Source organism: Vigna angularis, chromosome 1 (genome assembly GCF_016808095.1).
Source record: "Vigna angularis cultivar LongXiaoDou No.4 chromosome 1, ASM1680809v1, whole genome shotgun sequence".
Classification (NCBI taxonomy): Eukaryota; Viridiplantae; Streptophyta; class Magnoliopsida; order Fabales; family Fabaceae; genus Vigna; species Vigna angularis.
The window spans coordinates 55883146-55904891 of record NC_068970.1 but is presented as its reverse complement, the minus strand read 5'-3'; the positions used below and the strand labels follow the sequence as shown (position 1 = coordinate 55904891).

Genomic DNA, 21746 nt, shown 5'->3' with positions numbered 1-21746 from the left:
TCATTTCCGTAAATCAAGCAATGTGTTGGAGACAATTTCTCCAACTTTCCACCACTAATGGGTCCTACCCATTTGGTTTATTCAACAAAACTCCCCCATAAACCAAAATGGGTCTTCCATCCCTTCTTGACTTAATTTGAAGGTACCAAGATACTAGCACCTTGGCAACAGTCTTCAACCTTCTTGGTTGGTATTGACTTAGTCATCATGTCAGACCAATTCAAGTCTGTATGGATTTTCTCTATCTTCAATTTCTTCTCATCCAGCGCTTCTCGTATCCAGTGATACCGCACGTCGATATGCTTCGAGCGTGAATGGAACATGGGGTTCTTGGTTAGATGGATGGTACTTTGATTATCACAGTTTACCACATAATCATCTTGATTATGTCCTAATTCACTTAGGAAATTCTTCATCCATAGCATCTCCTTAGAGGCTTCAGTCACTGCTACATACTCTGCTTCAGCAGTAGACAATGTCACACATTTCTGTAGTTTTGACTGTCAAGAAACAGCTCCCCCTGCAAAAGTAATCAGATAACCTGATGTTGACTTCCTTGAATCGACATCTCCAGCCATGTCTGAGTCTGAATATCCGATTAGCTTTAGGTCTCCATTGCCAAAACACAAGCTTCTTTTGGCAGATCCTCTGAGATACCTCAATATCCACTTAACAGCTTCCCAATGCTCATTTCCTGGATTCGACAGGTATCTGCTCACAACTCCTACAGCATAGCCAATATCTGGCCTTGTACAAACCATTGCATACATAAGGCTACCCACGGCAGAAGAGTAGGGTACCTTGTTCATTTCTTCCTTTTCTTCTTCATTCTTTGGACATTGCGACTTGCTAAGTTTGAAATGTCCAGCAATTGGAACACGAGCAGATTTGGCATTGTGCATGTTGAACCTTTTGAGAATCTTCTCAATGTAATCTTCTTGAGATACCCATAGCATTCTTCTAGAACGATCTCTAGAGATTTTCATTCCAAGTATCTTCTTTACCGCACCCAGGTCTTTCATGGCAAAAGACTTGCTCAATGCCTTCTTGAGAGCAGCTATTTTAATTTTGTCCTTCCCTACAATCAACATATCATCAACATACAAGAGAAGTATGATGGACTCACCATTTTCATAATGCTTCACAAACACGCAATGGTTTGCGGAGGTCTTCTTGAAATTATGTTGGATCATGAAGGAATCAAATTTCTTGTACCATTGTCTTGGAGCTTGCTTCAGACCATAGAGGCTTTTCTTCAGATGACACACCAAGTGTTCTTTGCCTGGTTCTTCAAAACCCTCTGGTTGCTTCATGTAAATTTCTTCTTCTAGGTCTCCATGTAAGAATGCTGTCTTGACGTCCAGTTGTTCAATCTCCAGGTCTAGTGTTGCTGCCAGACCGAGAATCGCTCTAATGGATGTCATCTTCACCACTGGTGAGAAAATTTCATCAAAGTCTATTCCTTTCTTCTGGTTGCACCCCTTCACGACAATTCGTGCTTTGTACCTTGGGCTTGGGTTGTTCTCTTCATTCTTGAGCTTGAACACCCATTTGTTCTGCAATGCTCTTCTTTCTTTTGGTAATTCTACCAAATCATAAGTCTGATTTTCCTTTAAGGATTGCATCTCTTCTTCCATGGCTTGCAACCATTTGTCTTTGTCTTTCGTCTTCATTGCTTCTACAAAGCTTTGAGGTTCACCTTCATCAGTAAAATTAACATATTCATCTGAAAAATACCTTCTTGACGGTTGCTTCTGCCTTGTTGATCGTCTCAATTGGGATTCTTGTAGAGCATCCTCAATTGCTTGATCTTCCACCGTCAGATTAGGTTGATCTGCTTCTTCAGTCATCTCATCAAGTTGTAACTCCTGATTTGGCTCAGCTTGATGAGTCTCTCCCCCTGAGTTGTTCATCACAATAGGGCTTTGATCACTTATCAGCTTAAGTGTTGGTTTCTCCACTTTCTTGATGTCTTGGATTGTCTGATCTTCAAAGAACACCACATCTCTGCTTCGAACAATCTTTCTGTTTGTAGGATCCCATAATCTGAAACCAAATTCATCTCTTGGAGAACCAAAGTATATGCACTCTTTCGCCTTAGCATCGAGCTTTGCTCTTTCATCTTTCGGAATGTGAACTGATGCCTTACATCCGAAGACTCTCAAGTTGCGATATGAGGCCTTTTTACCAGACCATACTTCTTCTGGGATCTTACCATTCAATGGTCTTGATGGTGATAAGTTGATCAATTGAGTTGCTGTTAGCACTGCCTCCCCCCAGAATGTCTTGGGAAGTTTTGCGTGAGACAACATGCTTCTGACCTTCTCGGCAATCGTTCTGTTGAATCTTTCAGCTACACCGTTCATTTGAGGTGTTTTGGGAGGTACTTTCTCATGTCTGATCCCATGAGTCTTGCAATAGTGCTCGAATGGACCTCTGTACTCTCCACCATTATCACTTCTCAAGCATTTCAACTTTCTACCAGTTTCACGTTCAACAGAGGCGTGAAACTCCTTGAAGATTCGTAGAACTTCATCTTTTCTCTTCAATGGATAGACCCACAATTTTCTGGAGTGGTCATCAATGAAGGTAACAAAATATTGAGCACCACCAAGGGACCTTTCGGATGTTGAACAGACATCTGAATACACAAGATCCAAAATATGCTCTCTTCTACTTCTATTATCAGATTTATGGAAAGATACTCTATGCTGCTTACCTGCTAGGCAGTCTTCACATAATTCAAGTGGTTGTCCTTTTATACTTTGGAGATGATCTTTTGCGAGGATCTCTAATCCCTTCTCGCTCATGTGGCCCAGTCTTTTATGCCACAACTCCTTACTTTCTTCTTGAGCAACATTCGTCTCTCCTTTGTATATTTTTCCTTGCATGCAGTACAAGGAGCCTTCCTTCTTGCCTCGAGCAACAATCATGCTTCCACAATACCTTTGAAGGTGTTGAGATGCTCGATCATATTCTGGTCGTCAGTGTACTCCAACTTTACGAGTCGTCTGACAAGGTGAGCTTTATTTCTGGGAGTCTTCTTTTGAATCAAAGATTCAAGCTTTGTCCATAACTCATACGTATCGGTATAAGTCGATACATGCTCAAACAAGCTTTTGTCGATGTATTTCCGAATCATAGCCACTGTTTTACGATTCAGAATCTCCCAATCTTTTTCAGCCTTCCCTTCTGGAATTTTCGGATTTGTGATCGGCTCATACAAATCCTTGCAGTATAGATGATCTTCCATCATCGGCTTCCAGTAGGAATAATTATCCGCAGTTAGCTTGAACATGTCTCCTTCCATTTTGAGTTTTACAGGATTCTGACTTTTTTTGAACCGGTAGCTCTGATACCACTGTTGGGAAACAGCGGTACTTGTTCCCTCCTCTGCGAACCCCAAAATGGGCACTGTGCGGAAGCGTAAAAATTAAAGCGTAGGAAAAGAGAAAATTAACACTGAAATTTTAACGTGGAAAATCCTCTCGGAAAAAAAACCACGGGACCTAGTCCAGAAAAATATCTCCACTATGAAAGTAGGATTACAGTGTTTCTCTCACTCTCTGAGGATCTCTCAATTAATCTCACCCTCTCGGATGGTATACAAAACTCTCTCTATGTCACACACTTACAAAATAGACTCTCTCTATTTTTCTCTCACACAACTGTGGCTTCACTTCTCTCTCACGTTTCCTTCTTCTCCTATGGTTCCTCACTCAAATTTGAGTGGCTTTGCTTCTCTGTATATTTGAATCTTCACGCTGCATTCCTTATTTATGAAGGAAGAAAGATGCAAGAAAAAAAAATGGTTGGTGTAGTGGAGCACTTCATTTCCGTAAATCAAGCAATGTGTTGGAGACAATTTCTCCAACTTTCCACCACTAATGGGTCCTACCCATTTGGTTTATTCAACACCTTTCATCTCTTTAAAGATTGGAGATCGTAGAAGTGTTCTTCTTAGTGAATACTACAAAAGCTCCCCATCAATTTATTTGTTTGAGTAAGTCAATTTTTTTCTTCATTTGAACTTTAATTTGATTTGATTGCGTGTAACTTCTCTTGGTTGCATGTAGTGTTTTTATGCCCAAACGGAGTTTATGTCCTCCTATAAGTTGAGTGATATAATCCAATCGTCAAATTTATGTTTTTTGGTGTAGACAGAGGATGCTTTGAGTTAGGATTGTGTGCGAGAATAATAGAGCCATTATAGGAGGTCATCAAATAGTTGAGGAAAACTAATCATTTAAATTTATTTAAATTGAGAGTTTATAATCTACATAAAAATTAAATTGTTTGGGAGTCTAATTGAATGTAACTTTGTGGTTTTTGTTTTTATGCTCTATATTGTTCTTGGTAAGGACATGCTTTAGTTTATGGTGTATTGCATGATAATGAAACATTTGAGTTGTTAGCCTGTAAGAACTTTGCTAAATAAAATTTATATAGTATGTTTTGAGAACATGTTAAGGCATAATTGTAATGGTATTGAGAGGGTTGGGGCTTTAGGTTAGAATTGAATATAAAAAGAGTTATATAGATCAATTCTTGATAGAAGCTAATTTCCTTGTAAATTTATTGTTTTGTTGTTGAAAGATAAAAATGGTGGTATGATTATAGTGAAAGAATGTTGTTAAAGCATGAAAATTCCTTACGATAAATGTAAGTTTAATAAATAATGTTAGTAGTTGTGATATTTTATTTTGTATGGAGAAAGTTAAGAAATTTGTGAGGAAGAAAATTTGTTATGTATTGTGAAATTATCAAGTGTAGGTGAAATTTTCGATTGGACTCGTTGAATTATGGTTAATATTGATAATGTTATGAAATTGGTATGAAAATGGTGATTAAAGAGTTAACTTAGTAAAAACTTTGATGAATGAGTGTGATTTCTACGATTATGTAACTGAGTGATTTCTTTGGATAATGTTAGTGTTTCTGATGTACTAAGGTGATTTTATTTATGACCCTTAACTAGATTTGAAGCATAGAAAATCTAATTAAAACTTGGCTAGTATCTAAACCTTATTTGATTCATGAAAAATGTGTTTTATGACCTGGGAAAATTGTGATTGATGGTTAGATGGGGATGAAAATCATTTAAAATTAAATGAAAATATCTTACGTTGTACTAAAATTAGTTTTTGTTGTATCATCATTGGCAACGATTACCAAGCATCGCGTAGTAACTTCTTCTAAAAAAAGTAATTGATATTTTACTAAATAGTTTTTCTTTGGATGCCAGAAATTATATTTAGGATTATATTAGGTTATGTTATAATGTATGATTATTTGTGAAAATTTAGTATCATATAGTTGTCTAATTAGTTATTTTTAAGGGGAAATGCTAACCTAGGTTGACTTCAAGTGTATTGGCGGGGCCTTTGGGGGATGAGACTATCGATAACATTTATTTTGACCTATTTTGTGTGTTTGTTTCAATTAGTAAAATCAACTTCTCTATAGTTTTTATCTTATTTAATCCTCAAGTTTATCTTGTTTTGCATTATTTTTGTATTTTAGTTGTTTTACGTTTGTTTACCTTTAATCTCTATTTTGAATGTGTAAAATAAGTTAATAAGAAGCAATTCTGGTAGAGAAAAACAAGTTGAAACTCAAGGAAGCATGATTGGATAAGAAAGAGTGATTTTTAGACAAATACACACTCCAAAGAATCGTACCCAATGTTGTAAATGTTAAGAAAAGACTCACCTGTAGGGTTATATTACTATAAACCGCCCCCCTACGAAAAAAATATCACCATTGGGTGCCAGACTGACTCTTTGGGCGAGCTAGCTCCTTGGTGGACAAAAATGGCAACTCAAACCTCTAGTATTCAAGTTGCTAGGAAAAAATATGACTTGCCCAACAAGTTACAAGTCGGAGAGCATCGTTTTAGGCTTCAGTAGGTGAGAAGGAAGCTGTTGGGCGAGTTTGTTAGCCCTAATACACAAAAGTGCGTATTTAATCATGTTTTGCAAGGGCTTTTGGAATTCTCTCTTCCCACACTTCATTCTTTACCAAGAGCGACTCGGAGAGACCCTTATAGGCTATTTGGGGTGCTGGGAAGCTCTCCCTTCTCCTCCTTGGGATTCAATATTTATCAATTGTGATTTTGCTCCTTTTGAGTTGAAGAGGAAGATGGGTTAAGAATTCGAGATGGAAATGCGAAGAGAAAGTGTGATTGGAGCATGAAGTAGAGGCAAAGAACTTTGTGGAAGGGCATGCATCTCTATTTGGTTTCAATTTCTTTCTTATCTCTTCAATTTGTAAACCTTAGGTTCTCCACCGTGGAGAACTAACTCTGTTTGTTGATATTAGATGCAATAAACTGAATCTTATGTATTTTTTTATGTTAATACATATGTTTTTTCATTTCAAAGTTAGTATTTGATTTCTATGCTTAATACTTCTTGTGGCTTGATCATTCATGGCTTGAGGTGTTTGAAAATGTCTTTTGAACCTAGAATTGAAATTAAATACCTTTGTATCTAGGGATAGAACATGATTCAGTAGTAATCTTAAAGACTCTTGAACTTAATGCATAATTGCTTATTAAGGATTCAAGGAATTAGAACTTGATGAGTTATCATAGGCTCAAAGGCGCTAAGAATAAGATTTGAGTAAACTTGTGAGTTGATTTAGACATGAATTTAGAATTGAGATTATTGTGTATAAATGGGTATGAAGTGGATGAAATTTAGTCTTAACAATTGTAAATACTTTAGGTTAAATTTCTTGTTGCACACCAACTGTTTCATAAAAATACAAAAAAAAATTGCTTTATGTTTTTATGATATTTATGGTCTAATTGAGTTGTGAATTGTGAGAGTTGTTATGTGTTGTACAAGTTCTTGTGGAAAGAACGATATTTATTACTTGCTACGTGCAACTAATACACTTGTCATTTTTCACTAACAATTATCTTGACTCAACTAGTATCTCACTCGCATAGAGTCAGATATCTAGGCAGTGTGAGCCGAGGGAGGCTTCACATGACACATAATATGATATAAAAGAGGATCATACTTACGTAGCTAGTAGGGTTAACCCTTTCATGACTTGGTTGAAGACATTGGTTTTGAATGTTGGGACATTAGAGGATTTGAAAGCAAGTATGACAGATATAGAGTTTCATAAGTCCATTCAATACACTAATCTTTTCCAAACAGTGTCTAGATATATGCCTTTGATTAAACTATGTTACAAAAATGTGATTGAGATTTTGGAGTAGAATTGTGTGGACTAATGTTGAATTGTTGATTGTAATAAATATGAATAATTATAATTTTTGGTTGGATTTTATAGAAATTGTGAGTAATTAAGTAATGATTGATGACAAAAAAGAAGACAATATACATGTATAACAAAATAAATTTCATACAAAATTTAATCATGCAATTTTTAATTGAACAAAATTTCTTGATCTTCACGTTAGTATATGAAAGCTATTTGTTTAAATAACTTATTTATTACATATTTAAAATTTTCTCATACTTGTTTTTTTTTCCTTACTCTTTTTTTAAATGTGTTAGTTTACTATGGTGTTTTGTTGGTATGTTGTTTTAGAATTTTTTCCTCCAATGTTCATATATTAAATACACGAGTATTAGAGATTTTTCAAACACCAATAAAATGAAACTTAATTTAAAAGGAGTTTAAAATTAACGCATGAGTTATAAATCAAATTAAAATTGAAACATCTTATGAGGTACTATGTATCTTTAATTGTGAACCGATAACTATTATAAGAGTGATGATATTTTGATATTATAAAAGAACAAAAAAAGACTCATTTCACAAATATATATATATATATATATATATATATATATAATTTTGTTTTCTTTTTTAACATTAGTGTATTGAAAAACAAATTTAAATCAAATACTTCTCCTATTAAGTAAAGTTGAAAATTTATTAAACTTATTTTTTCCTTTTTTAATTTTATTTTATTATATTCAAAAATTCTCAAACAAAATATTAACTTAGATACTTCAATCATAATATCTTAACTTAAAATATTAAATCACAAAAACACCACTTTCATACCAAAATGAAATAGAAATATAAAATCCTACACTAATCATTTTAAATTTAAAAATGAAAAACTATTGACCCCACAATTTAACTCATCTCAATAAGCCTTAACATTATTTCAAAGGTTAAACCAGAAGAACTGTTAGTATTCAGTCCTCTGAATTGCCACTGATAACTACAGGGTGTTGAGATCTGTACTTGTACCTCTTTGAAACGAACAAATAGACAGAGAAGTTGATGAAGCTGAGTATGGAAAGGAACAAAAAGAACAAGTTAAGATGGTTTCTGTTAATATTGTTCCCTGCTAACCAACCTCCACTTGCAGTAATATTCTTGGTGGCAGTGTTCACGATTTTCACCAACATGGAACTTAGAAAATAGCCAATGGCCATAGAGCACCAGAGGAAGCAGGTCGATGTGGATTTAAGCCCTTTTGGTGCCTCTGAATAGAAAAACTCAAGTAGCCCCACGTAGGTAAACATGTCAGCTATGCCAAATACAAAATACTGAAAAGAAAGCCAGAATATGGTCAGTGGCAATGGCTGTTTTACTGGCAATGCATCAAGCATGTTGTTGTCTCTAGCAACTCCTTTTCTTTTCACCTCTATGATTGCTGCAATGGCCATGGAGATGGAGGAAAGGATTAGGCCAACTCCTATGCGCTGCAAGTGAGTAATGCCGGTGGGAATACCAGTGAGTTTACGTAGAAAAGGAACACAAATGCGATCATAGAAAGGGATTATAATGATCAAGAAGGCAACTGGGATGATTGGTAGGGATGCAGGTGGGATGTTAAAATGCTTGGTGATGCTTGTGTCCATGGTGGAGCCTTGTTGGACAGAGAAGGTTTGGAGTTGTGCTAAGCAAAGGGTCATTATGATTGAGCAGCAGAATATAGGGAGCATGCTCAGAATGATTTTGGCATTTTCCACTTGTGTCACTCTGCATAGTTTCCATGGGTTTGATGCCTCTTGTTTCTCATCTTGCACATCAGATTTTCTTTGAATAGCTGCTTTGTCCAAGAACCTATGCAGAAGAATATTAAAACTAAATGCAGTGGAATTGGAGTGATATAGATATATATATATATATATATATATATATATATATATATATATATATATATATATATATATATATATATATATATATATATATATATATATATATATATAGCTGGCAGAAGAAGCTTTTATTTTATAAAAGATGAAATCTAAGGCCTTTTACTCTAACCATGTATCATGTTAGTGCTTTGGCTTTCATCAAGTAAAATATGCACATATCACTAATTTTAGTCACAAGTGAGATTAAACCTGAAAGTATCTGTATGAGGTTGATACTCTACTTCCACTGCAGCTTCTTTGTCCTGTTCAATCTCATACAATTCCATAGGATCTTCAGGAAGGGGAAGGTTTCTGTTGCGAATGGCTGCTATGTAGACCTGTAAAAAAATAGAAGCCAACAATTTAAAACAAACAGTTTGATCAATGCAACAATGATCAAAGTTTGAAGTACTTAGACAGAGATATCAAGAATTTGTGTAGTCTATCTAAACCTGTATGATCTGGATAATGCCGTTTTTGGTATTGGGAAGATGAATTCGGTAGAGTGGCAATCCAAAGGCAAAGATTATGGTGGCGAGAAGAATAGCAACAGTGGAGATTCCAAAACCCCAGTCCCAACCATTGTGGTCTTGAATATAGACATTAAACGTTAAGCTCACTGCTCCACCAATGCAAACTGCTAACAAGAGACTGTTGAAGAAGCTTGACATTTGCATTGCTTCTTTGGGGTCTCTCTCATCAAATTGATCTGCACCATGTGATGGCAGAGAAGCCTTCAAACCTGAACTGCCAAATGCCAACAGGTAGAGGCTAATCAAGAGGAATGCTTCTTGCTTCCCACTCAGCTTTTCACAATCTGCATTTTTCACATACACGTTGCAAATATCGGGCTTCAGGCTTCTCATGTGTGCCTCAATTGTAAGCAATGATAGTCCCTACATTATAATTCACAACATTACTCATCTGTTTAAGATTTTAATGAGCCAGAATAAAAGAGCTTTTGAGCTCATCCACAAAACTCATTTGGGAACTATACTTTTATATAAAAGGACAAAAATGAGAATTTATATACTCATAAGATAGTGGACGAAAATATATGAAGGTGGAAGAAGAATTTGCTGAACAATTAACGTGTATAGAAATAGTGAGTCACACATTACAGTAAAATGAGCACCTGGAACAGTGAAATAAATATAGAAAACTATTTGTAAACCAGAAGAATCAGTTCTATTCCACACTAAAATCAACTTTACGATGCAATTCGATTCAATACGCAATTCCTTAGTTACGCTTCTTACTTAGCAGTGGCTACATATCTTTTCACACACTCAGGTTTTCATATTTATAGTACACTATTTTTATCTTTATTTTCGTTTCCAATCATTTCGTCTTTTACTTCTCTCATTGTTCTCTTTTCCTTTTATCTATCTCTTCCCACTATACTCTTAGAGTCAAAGGGCCATTATTCCTTATCAAACCTTGTAATTTCACAGTCATATTTGAAAAAATATGTGTTTTTTTAACATCCCAATCGTAATATATATAATGAATGATTAATAAGTTGTACTATTATGCAAAGGAAAGGTAATTTTGGATCTTACCAATGACTCAAAAAATCCAGAAATAACAACACATCTGTATCTGCCAATCCAAGTATCAGCAAGAACAGCAACCACAATGGAGAGTATGTAACTCACACCCATGTAATTGGTCACCATGTTAGCTGCATCTGCTAGTTCATAATGCATAATTCCATTGAAGTACGACACAAAGTTCACTGCTAGTGATAGAGTTGCCATGTTCTCCATAGCAATTGCGGCTGCATCCAAACCCAAATACACTATGTACAATTAATTAATCTATTTAAGCATCAAACATATCACAGTATATATGTAATGAAAGTTACATGGTTAGTGATCATTCAATTAAGGATTTCTCTTTTTTCTGTTTGGTTTTTCTTAGTGGTATAAGTAACCATGGTATCACTTCAGCAATTATTAGCTCCCACGTTGCAGCTAACTAGACTTTGACTCCAAGAGAAAAAGTGAAGATGGAATTCATATTCCTTGCTCTTGGTTAATCCACAAACCTTAATTTGTATTGTTTCATTTTCATGTTACTCTTTAGGAAAATGTTCGTGAACTCATACTGCACTTGTTCTAGCTTACCAAGTACGAGCAATGAAACTTTCATCCCTCCATGTTTGTGCTTCAAAGCTTTTCTTCCTTTCCAATCAACCTTTCCATCAACCACCTCTGCTCTCTCCTCCTGCATCCACTTCACATTCCCATCAACAACACGATTTTCCTGCATGCAAATGATGATCAGAATAAGTGGCATGCTATGCATATAACTAACAAAGGAAAATAAAAATGAAATACCATGGCTATGCAGAAAAGTTTTGAATATAGCCAATTCAAAAAGAAAGAGAAGTATGGTATAACACTATAAAACCATTATCTTCCTTATATAAGCTTCATCCTTAGAGATTTACATGTATAAAAGATAACTATGCACTCACCAAATGAGCGATGGTGACTCATAATAGGGTCACCATCATATATGTTGGCCGATGACCAGTTCTACGGAAGGAGAATGTGCACTGTTCTTGGTTGATAGCGAATTGAGTTACATGGAATTTGCCGACTCTCCCACAGTAAGATTCTAAGCAAGTTTTCTAACAGCATCAACACAAGAAGCATAATGAAGAGTACAAAATTCTTTCTTATTTAATTATCTACGTCACAAGGTCTTTTATCATCTCAGGATATCAGCATTCGTCACAACATATGACTAAGTTCAAGTTTTTCTTCCACTTGTTTTAAGTTTTACAAAAATGTCTCAATTATTACTATATATTTTTAAAATGCTAAGTCCCCAACATATACAGTTTATACTACACTTGTCTATGTAGCGATATTTTTCAAATGTTGCTAAAAGGACCTTTGTTGTCGACGCGCAGATATTTTAAGTTAAAGTTCTTCTCGAGTTTTTGTTTTTTTCTTTTTATAAGCAAAATATGTGATAAAATTAAAGTAGAACATTTGAAGTGTTCTAATCCTTTTACAGGTAAATACACGATATCATCTTACAATATGTACACTTTTTACATGCATAAACAAATACCATATAGTAACTTTGATACAATCACAAAAGATGTTTTCCAAAACAATCTATTTACATATTATTTCATCAATCATCTACTCACAAGAATTTTGTTATAATGATAGTGAAGGAATGCAGACATAGAATTCTTGCGTTAAGAAACACTGTAAGAAATAAACGTCCTTCTGGTGTTTCTGCAATTTGTACTTAGTTGTCAGTCTTGTAGATGTGAATGGTTCGTTAACATCTTCTTATACTCTCACAGCCTTTGCAAAAAAATAAAATCTCCTAAGTTCTACAGAGACTGTAACAACAACCCCTCCCCCAATAATTTGTACATATTTGTATGCCTAGAAACATTCCTTAGTTTGTTTCATGGACCAAAATTCACTAGGACTTCAACAAAAGGATTCAACATTGATATAAATCACTGAATGAAAACTTAGTATAAAATCGATTTATAAGGTAAGTTTACATTTACTTATATACTATAAAATCATCTTATCTCTAATTGAATGGGATGTATTAGATGTCTATCAATTAGAGATAAAACGACTTTTTAATATAAGTAAGTACAAACCTTATCTTATAAGTTAGTTTTGTAGAGTTAACTTAAATTTAAAATTTATTATATAATATGAGGATGTCTTTAATCACACTACTTTGACACTTAATTTAACAAAATATATAAGATACATAATAAATATAGTAATCAATGAAAAATGTGTATCTCGTAAATGATATCATATTTACAATATTATAATGAATCATGATCACTAAGACATCTTGTTTTATGTTAATATGATAATTATATTTAAAAAATTATTCCGTTATGATATCGTCCAACGGGAATGAACTCTTTCACCCTTAACGTACACAAATTATACAAGGTTTATCCAAAATTTAATTACTTTTACAATTTTTCAATCATTTATAGAAATCCAAGATCAACTAAAAGTGAGTAATATAGACGCATCAAAAACAAAACAAAGATGAATAATCAATTTAAAAGAACTACACTTCAATTATAGAAAAATTTTGTATTTATCTAGCTCGGGTTTGGGGTTTTTCATCCCTTAACTGCAACAAATTAGTTACACATGAAAGACGGAAAACCAAAAATAGAAAAATTGAACTAAGAAAAAGTTGCACTTTGACTTCTTGCACCAACCATTTGAAGGATTGCAAGTGAGACCTTCGAGAGTATTTTCCATAAAATGGTATTTTAAAAGTGATAATAGTTTAAAAATAGTGAAACTCACTTATTTTAATATTAAATGGTTTAATTATAAATAATTTTGTTATAAACGAGTTTCATTATTTTAAAATGTATCATCTATCTAGAAACCACTTTTCTAGAGTTCTTTACCTTTTTTCTAAGAGTTCTAATTTCTAAGTCATCTCTTTGACGATCAGGAGGTACTTAATCAACCATGACAACGATGTCTATGTTTCTACCCGATCAATCTCTTTAATAGAGCAAGTAAATTTCGGCTCCTTTTTCTCTTTTTGTTCTTAATTGAGATCATGCTTAATGATCTCTTGTCGCATGTGAGTTGTAATGTCCTTTCCTAGTTTCCTATTGATCAAAGGTCCTAAGGGCTCTCTCTGATATTTGTTCAACGTTTTGTTTGTGTTTCTAGAGTTCCTTGAGCTCTAAGCAAGAGTTCGATGTTTATAGAGTTTCGTTGCTTCAGTATAAGGTAAGGGAAGCTAGACCAAGTTTAGTTGTGTTGGTATTATAAATTTAGTGTTTCTTTGAGTTATAGATGATTTTGATAAATAAGTATGTATGTTAATTTGTGATCTTGATAGTATGATGTGTGTATGATTGGAATGGTGTGAAATTGATGTTCTATGTTGTCATGATTGTGTGTGATAATGTTGATTTGGTATTTGAAAACTGAACATAAGTGCTTGGAGTGAGAGCTAGTCAAATTATTGAGTTTTAAGCCTAAAAGGGGAGGAAGGGAGGGGGGGGTCATATGTGAGTTTGAGAATTTGGGGCTAATGTGGGAAAATTGTTATTGAGGTGTTGTCATGAGGTAAATTAAGAGTTGTTGGAGGTATAATGTGATTGAAATTTGATCTGTAACGAAAAGGTAGTGTATAGTTGAAGTTTAGAGTGTTTTTAGTGTAAAAATGGGGTTTTAAGTAGTGAGATTTTGAAGTAAGGGGTTTAATCTGTTTTGGATAGTTTGAAACAAGTTATGAGACTAATTAGGACTTGGATAGAGGTTCAAACCAGTGAAAATCTGTCATGAAGGTGAGAATTGCATCTTAGGTTGGTTTTTAGTCCATTTTGGGGGTTTTGAGTTGTTGAGTTGGTTTGGCACATCTAATTCCTATCCAAATGATCAATGCAATACTCTACTTTCATCTATAAACATGTTTTCATATCAATATTAGTGTTACAGATTCTAAATTGATCATTTGGATATGTCTAAGATGCGTCAAAACCAGAAAAATCAAGTTGCTATAAAATACTGATAAGAATAATCGATTATCTCACTTGATAATCGATAATTCTAGTCATAGGGTCATATTTTCTTCAAAGCTCTCGACAATAATCGATTATCACATATGATAATCGATTATTGTTGTTCGAAAATCACCACTAAACCTGGTTGAAGAGTTTTCAAGATTCTAGATGTCCGTTTTCGACGTTCTTTAGATCGTTTTGGGAGTTTTGGACCCTTCTGGAGCTGTTGGTGAGGGTTCTAAAGATGTTTTCCTTGCCTAAGTGTAAGTACCAAGTTTCTATAAAGAAAAATTGTGTTATTATGTGACTCATAATGACTTGTAATGGTGTTTCTAGTTATTTAATGTATGATCACTATTTTCATGTATTATTATGCAATGTAAAATTGAAGAGATGTATGTGGGCTCAAAGTGTTTCAAAGTTGTGAAAGTGAGTTCCAAGGTGGAATTCTTGGTGTAGTTTCAAGTATCTTTATTCTGAATGCAGGGAGCTCAGTCTTGAGGGTTATCCTGACACTCTAATGGTCATTCATTCTCACATATAGAAGATTGACACATGTGGTGAGAGTAGTAGGAGGTCTTAGTCTTGGGTGCTTCCAGTATGATCTAAGACGTGGAACAAACTAACCTTGTGAGTGTGGTAGGGTAAAACCCATTGGCAATGACTTTGTAAAGCAGTAGAAGTCACCACAAGTGCACAACCCGCCATAGCTCGACATTCGTTCTAAGTCCGAACATTTTAGTCAAAGTATAGTCATGCATAAAGTATTTAGTTGGTTGGTGTGATATGTGTATCATGTGTATAATGTTTAAATGTTTATATATATATATATATATATATATATATATATATATATATATATATATCATTAATTGTTTGTATTCTAGCTTACCCTTGTTTTTTTTATTGTTTATCTTTGTGTATGTTTCTCTTTTGCGATGCTTACGGAGGACATATCTCCAATTATCTCAGCATGGGAGTGACGGAGAAGCAACAGTATAAATAGCTCTTGAAATTCTTTAAGTGTAGATATTTCTTCTATAAAAAAATCTCAAGTTTCTTTTATAAGTTATCATCTTTGTAGCTCTTATTTTAGTGGTTTTATACTACTAAATTTGGGATGTTACATTTATCACTCAAACTATTTGCATATAATTAGAAATGATATTTATATATAGCAATGCACGTTGTATTAGATTTAATAATATTACGTGTCATGGTTTTGTATCTTTTATGTTATTTTAGAAACAATTTGCAATCGTATTGTATGACTGTCTGGTCAACTACGGATTGGACGATTAGCCTTTACTTGATTCATGCGAGCCATAATCAAGATTGGATAGTCATGGAAATGAATCGGTCGGTCATGAATAAGGAGAATTAATATTAATGTTGACTAACTTAGAAGTAAAGTGTGATTACTCACAATTGGTTGTAATTCGGCCGATGTTAATCAAAAGCCCACTAAAAAATCTATAAATATATGTTTGAGGTAAAGAAGTAGGAGATTTGCGTTTACTACACTATTAATATTTGAATTATCAATATTAAGCTGACTTTGGTATCAAAGTGCCTTCTATAGATACCCTCCGAGTGGAAGCACTAGTACTTGGACTTCAAGACAACTTTTGGACCCCAAACGACTCACCAGACTTTGGACCGTTGACCTCAACCTTACACCCAAAAACATTTTGGCACCCATCTTGAAGTCGAGTATTCAACGAACAAAACCCCTATGATGACTACTAGGAATATGATGAGCAACGTCGCGATAGAAGAGTTAAAGAACCAACAGAACCAGCTAGAGATGATGAGGAACATACAAAACCATATGGAGGAAATGCAAAGGAGTTATGATGAGAAGTTGATCCCTCGAGGCTGAGAATGCGGTCATGCGTCAAGAGCAAAGCACTCAACATTCAGTGTCCCATGCACCAACCCAACCTCACTAAGTCTGCCACAACTAAACCTATAGAAGACTCATGCAAGACTGACCACGAGGACAACACGGGGCCTAGCAAGGAAAACCCATTCGTGCAAATAATCAACATGGATGACCTGCTGCCTTTTACACCAGCTATCATGGAGACTCTCATACCTTTGATCTCCCAATCTTCGAAAAGTATGACAGATAAACTAATCCTTGAGGAAGCATATGAGGATGTCCTATCTATATTTAGGAACCACACAAAAACGATTAGGACACATCATTAGAATCATTCATTAGTAGAGACTCATATAGAAGACTCAAACACATGCGAACCAAGATGATTCACATGCACAAAAAGAACATACAGACCAAGAAAATGGGAAAAAAACCAACTTACTCTATTAAAAAAATTGATTGGACATAAATGAAAAAGTCACCACAAGAATCACTCTAGTCGTCTCCGATCTTCAAACAAATGAACAAAAGGTGAGAAAACCTCTAAGAGAAGAAAGAAAGATCTAGGAGAATTTTTTTAAGAGATATGTATTTTTAAATAATAAAACTGTATTATAAAAAATTTATTTATATTTTAAACTTTTAATATTAAAATACTCAAGTCAACATTTTAAACACATTATTAATTCTAAAACATAATTTTTTAAACTCTTACGAATAAGAATACACTTTAAACACATTATTAATTCTAAAACACAATTTTTTAAACTCTTACTAATAACAATACACATATGTATGTAATCTTCCTTTATTTACATAATTGATATAAATACATTGAATATTGTAAAAATATATAATTTTTAAATAATTTATTAAATATAATAAATTTTATTTAAAGTTAATAAAAAAAATACTTACCACTGCTATAATTCATGTAACATATCAATACTAATAAAAATATAAAAAAACATCCATAGAAAAAATAAAACCAGAAGATTAACCGCCCTTACGACATATCTAGTTGAAGATGTTATCTCCCAATTTATTTATATTTTCACAAAGTGCCAATTATATGTTGTCTCCCAATAATTAGTTACATTGCATCATAACTTCTTTTTGTTTGTTCTGAAGGATTGATAACTTCCTTTTGTTTTTTAAAATCATCCTTATGAGTTTACTTGAGTTATTAATTAAAACTAAGACAATAAATACTTAATATAATGATTAAAAATTGACCTTTCTAAAAATATTCACGTAAATTTAATAATTAACAAAGCATGTAAATATACTAGTTTAATTGTTCTATTTTTAATTATGTCACTATTTTATATACTAGTGAAATGGAACGCCCTCGCTAAAAGAAAAAAAAAAAAGAAAGTGAATTTCACATCAAAGATTGTGAAATTTGTTAATTCCATGATGAAACTTATAAAGCTTTTTTTTTATTAAAATTTTTAGTAAAATTATTTATTTAAAGACTATTTAGCTATGTAATGATGAAGTAAACCTGTTGTGGTCCCATAAAAAGACATCTTATGACCTGGATCACACTTAAAATAACTTTCAATTCTTCACTCAAAATTTTTCCAAAATTCATTATTACGCACCAATCACAATGGAAACACTAAATATACCTAATGGATATGTATGAAATACACGTGTTAGATTTTTCTTTTCAATCTTTTATTAAAATATATTAAAAAATTAATATACTTTAAAATATTAAAATTAGTACATATAAAAAAATATAATACTATAATAATATGATATTATTTTAAATCTAATTCATCTTTTTATAAATTAGTTTATAAGATGATTTTAATACTCGCTTATATATCATAGCTTATATATTATAAATTTTCCGTATCTCAATTCTAACAACTATCCAAACATTAAATCTCAATCATACTACTATATGAAAGTCATGAGATAGGGACTATTTTTTAAAACTATAAATCATATAAAAATCAAATTTAACAACAACAAAAAAATAGTTAATTTTAATAGTTAGTGCTTCTGTTTAATTGCCCATTTCTTGTAATAAATCCTGGGCACTCTAACTGAGCAATAAATTAACATAAAAAGTGTATCATGAATATCATTACAAGAAAATAAGTTTTGTTGTTACATTTTAAATAAAATCTAAATAAAAGAGTAAATGGTCAAGTGTTCACATAAATATATATATATATATATATATATATATATATATATATATATATATATATATATATATTGATGACGATTAAAATTAGAATAATTTAAATTTGCTTTACTGATTATATTTTGTGGTGGGGTAGCAGATCCATTTGTTGGTTTTTTGGAGCCACTGTTGATGTCTCAATCTGATACAAATTCAACATAACTAGCCGGCTAAGGCTGCTAAAGACCAGCGCACTATAATGAGTTGACTCTCAACACTTAATTGGATAAATTACCTTATTATATAGTGTAATTTTAATTTATTTTTCGGTCTTTTTATAATTAATAATAAATATTTTATTATATTAAAATTTCATGTATAAAACTTTTAAAAATGCAACAATCTTTATTATTAGAATAGCATGCTAAAATTTTAAATTAAGATGACCTAAAATTACAACAATATTAGAATTCAAGTTTACTATAAAAGAACGACATCTTTAATTTGAAATATTTCATCGAGATTTAGATTTAAAAATTTAAATCAAATTATTATAAAAATAATAATTACTATTTAAGAGATTAAAAAATTGAGAATAAAACGCCTTTTGATTTTAAATTAAAATAACTAATTTATAAATCTTTTTGTTTTTAACAGCGACCATATTTTGTAGTTGTCCATTGCAAAGAAATACAATATCCTTCTATCAAACTTTCATGACTTTTACTATTTTTCATAAACTAATAAAAGCATAGACGCTATAAAATTTATATATATACGTTTTATGATAACAAAAGAATAATACATATAATTACAAATTTAATATAACTATTATGATAATAAAACACAATTACTAAAACATAAAAGGAGAAATTATAATAAAAAATATTTATAAAAATAATTTGCTGGTATATGAGTCTCTCATTATTTTCTTATTTTTTGCAGTGCATACGGATTCTCATGTTGGATACAAATAAATATTGTGAAATATTTCCAACAAATTCTTTATATTTGGGAACACTTTATTCAAATTTACGCGTTCATCGACATACTTAAAAAAATATCAATATTAATAAAAATAAAAATAATTAAGATTATTTCTAATTAATTTCTCTTTTATATTTCTATGCTAAAACTAAATTATAAGAAGAAATATTTATAGACTAAAGAATGATAAATAATATAATTAATTATGCTAAAAGTGTACATGTTCCTCATATATAGTATAATATAAAAGAGACTAAGTCGTTGAAGTCTAAATCTGAGTAAAATGTTTCCTATTAAATAGTGAACATCTTAAATAACATTGCAAAGACTTAACTAATAATTTAAGATTTTGAGTTGATATATAACGCAATGTTAAATATATTTTTATAAAAAAAATTCTTTTTAATTCGATTTTAGAATCAAAACTTTTTCATTTTATTATAATATAGAATATGAAAATATAAAGAATACTTTTTTTTAATATTACGAAAGCGAATTAGCTAAATTAAAACTATTAAATCTAATTTATCTAAATAATATTGCTAAAATGTGAAAGCACTCATCAATTTTTAATTCAATCCGTCTGTATAGCAGATTTTTCTTCTCCTTTTCTCTTCCTATAAATGGAATTTCCTATCCGACTTATTCTTAATCCAATCTAATAAAAGATCAGTTAGGAATCTAATACAATAGTTGTGTAGTGAAAGAACTCTCATTTCTAGAATTATTGATTCATTTTCACTACTAGAATCTTTTCTTGAATCCGAGACGAAAATATTTACAACATTTTTTAGAACAAACAAAGCTATTAATGCTTAGAATTTAGAATCAAACGCAAAAATTGAAATTAGTTTTTTTTTTTTTGAAATTTTGGATCATTTAATCATCCATCCTTTTAACTATGTGAGTTTAATTTTTTAATCAAATTTTGTTAAGTTTATTTAAAATTTCAAACATGTTTTTGAGTTAAATTTGATTAAAATAACTAAATTTCACATATTTTTAAAATTGGAAGACTAAATTGAATCAAAGTTTGGATGTGACACTAATTCCAATTTTGACTAAGTGACAATAGCTTGTTTTTCAGTGGACCCAAAAAACTTTTTCTTTCATAATGTTTAACTATGACTAACATTATTCACATATTTTTAGTAGAGAAAAATTTAAATTTAGAATTTTCATTAGAGGCTTTTAGTATTGGGATGATCAAATGCAACATTGATGGAGTAGACCTAGTTCTACAGCCTCTGTTGGGATCTTTTGTGGAACGGGTGAATTATAGGTTTCACTACTTTTATTGACAATGTGTGTGTCATTGAAGTTGAGCTTATTGGAACCACTTTTGCAATAAAACGTGTATTGGAAAAAGGGTGGCCATTCTATTTTGTTAACAGAAATCACAAAATTGTACCTTAGTACATAAGAAACAAATGGAGAAGGTGTTCTACAAATTAGATGCATAAACTTTAGGATTACTACCTTTAAAGAAGCATACAAGTGTACAAACAAACTTCTCAATATAGGTATTGATTCATATATCTTAATGAGTTCAGCGACTCAGAAGAGTCCTTGACATATCTATAAGATTAATATAAAAAATTCATTGAGTAATCAAATGTATAAAAAGTGAAAATTATATATAATAACAAAGATATACTGCCTAGCTGAAAAGAAAAAGAAATTAATCATATGCAATATTTGAAACCTAAATAATTAATAATATATAATATTTATAATAATTATTTATATTTTATTATAATATTGATAGTAAAAGAAACCAACTAACGTTTCTAAGGAGCATTCATACATTTTTTTTTTCATGCAAGTTAATTTTATTTATATATTATTTTGTGTCTTTTAATGAAAAAATACGTCATTAACACATACTTTTTTAATGAAAACAAATACTTTTAACACACATTTTTCATATATAACTTTTTATACTTACACAATTTTGTAAAATGATACATTTCATGATTGTTTTGTTTTTTTCCATTAATTTTTAGAACATCTCATAAAAATAAAGATATAGAAATGATA

General features: G+C 31.8%; 1 protein-coding gene across 1 annotated transcript; it reads right to left on the bottom strand.

Annotated features, from left to right (window-relative positions):
• Positions 1-8085: 8085 nt before the first annotated feature.
• Positions 8086-11554, bottom strand: LOC108325865 (protein NRT1/ PTR FAMILY 4.5). Its single transcript, XM_017558971.2, has 6 exons — positions 11486-11554; positions 11273-11411; positions 10706-10923; positions 9596-10039; positions 9354-9481; positions 8086-9066 (listed from the first exon to the last, which is right to left on the bottom strand). The coding sequence occupies exons 1-6, from the start codon at positions 11486-11488 to the stop codon at positions 8190-8192; spliced, it is 1809 nt and encodes a 602-aa protein (XP_017414460.2). The 5' UTR covers positions 11489-11554; the 3' UTR covers positions 8086-8189.
• Positions 11555-21746: the final 10192 nt, after the last annotated feature.

Bases quoted from the DNA above. Each gene is read 5' to 3' on its own strand.
- LOC108325865 (XM_017558971.2), bottom strand. The intron at 10,040-10,705 runs GTAAGATCCAAA...ATTATAATGTAG, and splicing joins CTGGATTTTTTGAGTCATTG to GGACTATCATTGCTTACAAT. The intron at 9,482-9,595 runs GTTTAGATAGAC...ATTTTTTTACAG, and splicing joins GCATTATCCAGATCATACAG to GTCTACATAGCAGCCATTCG.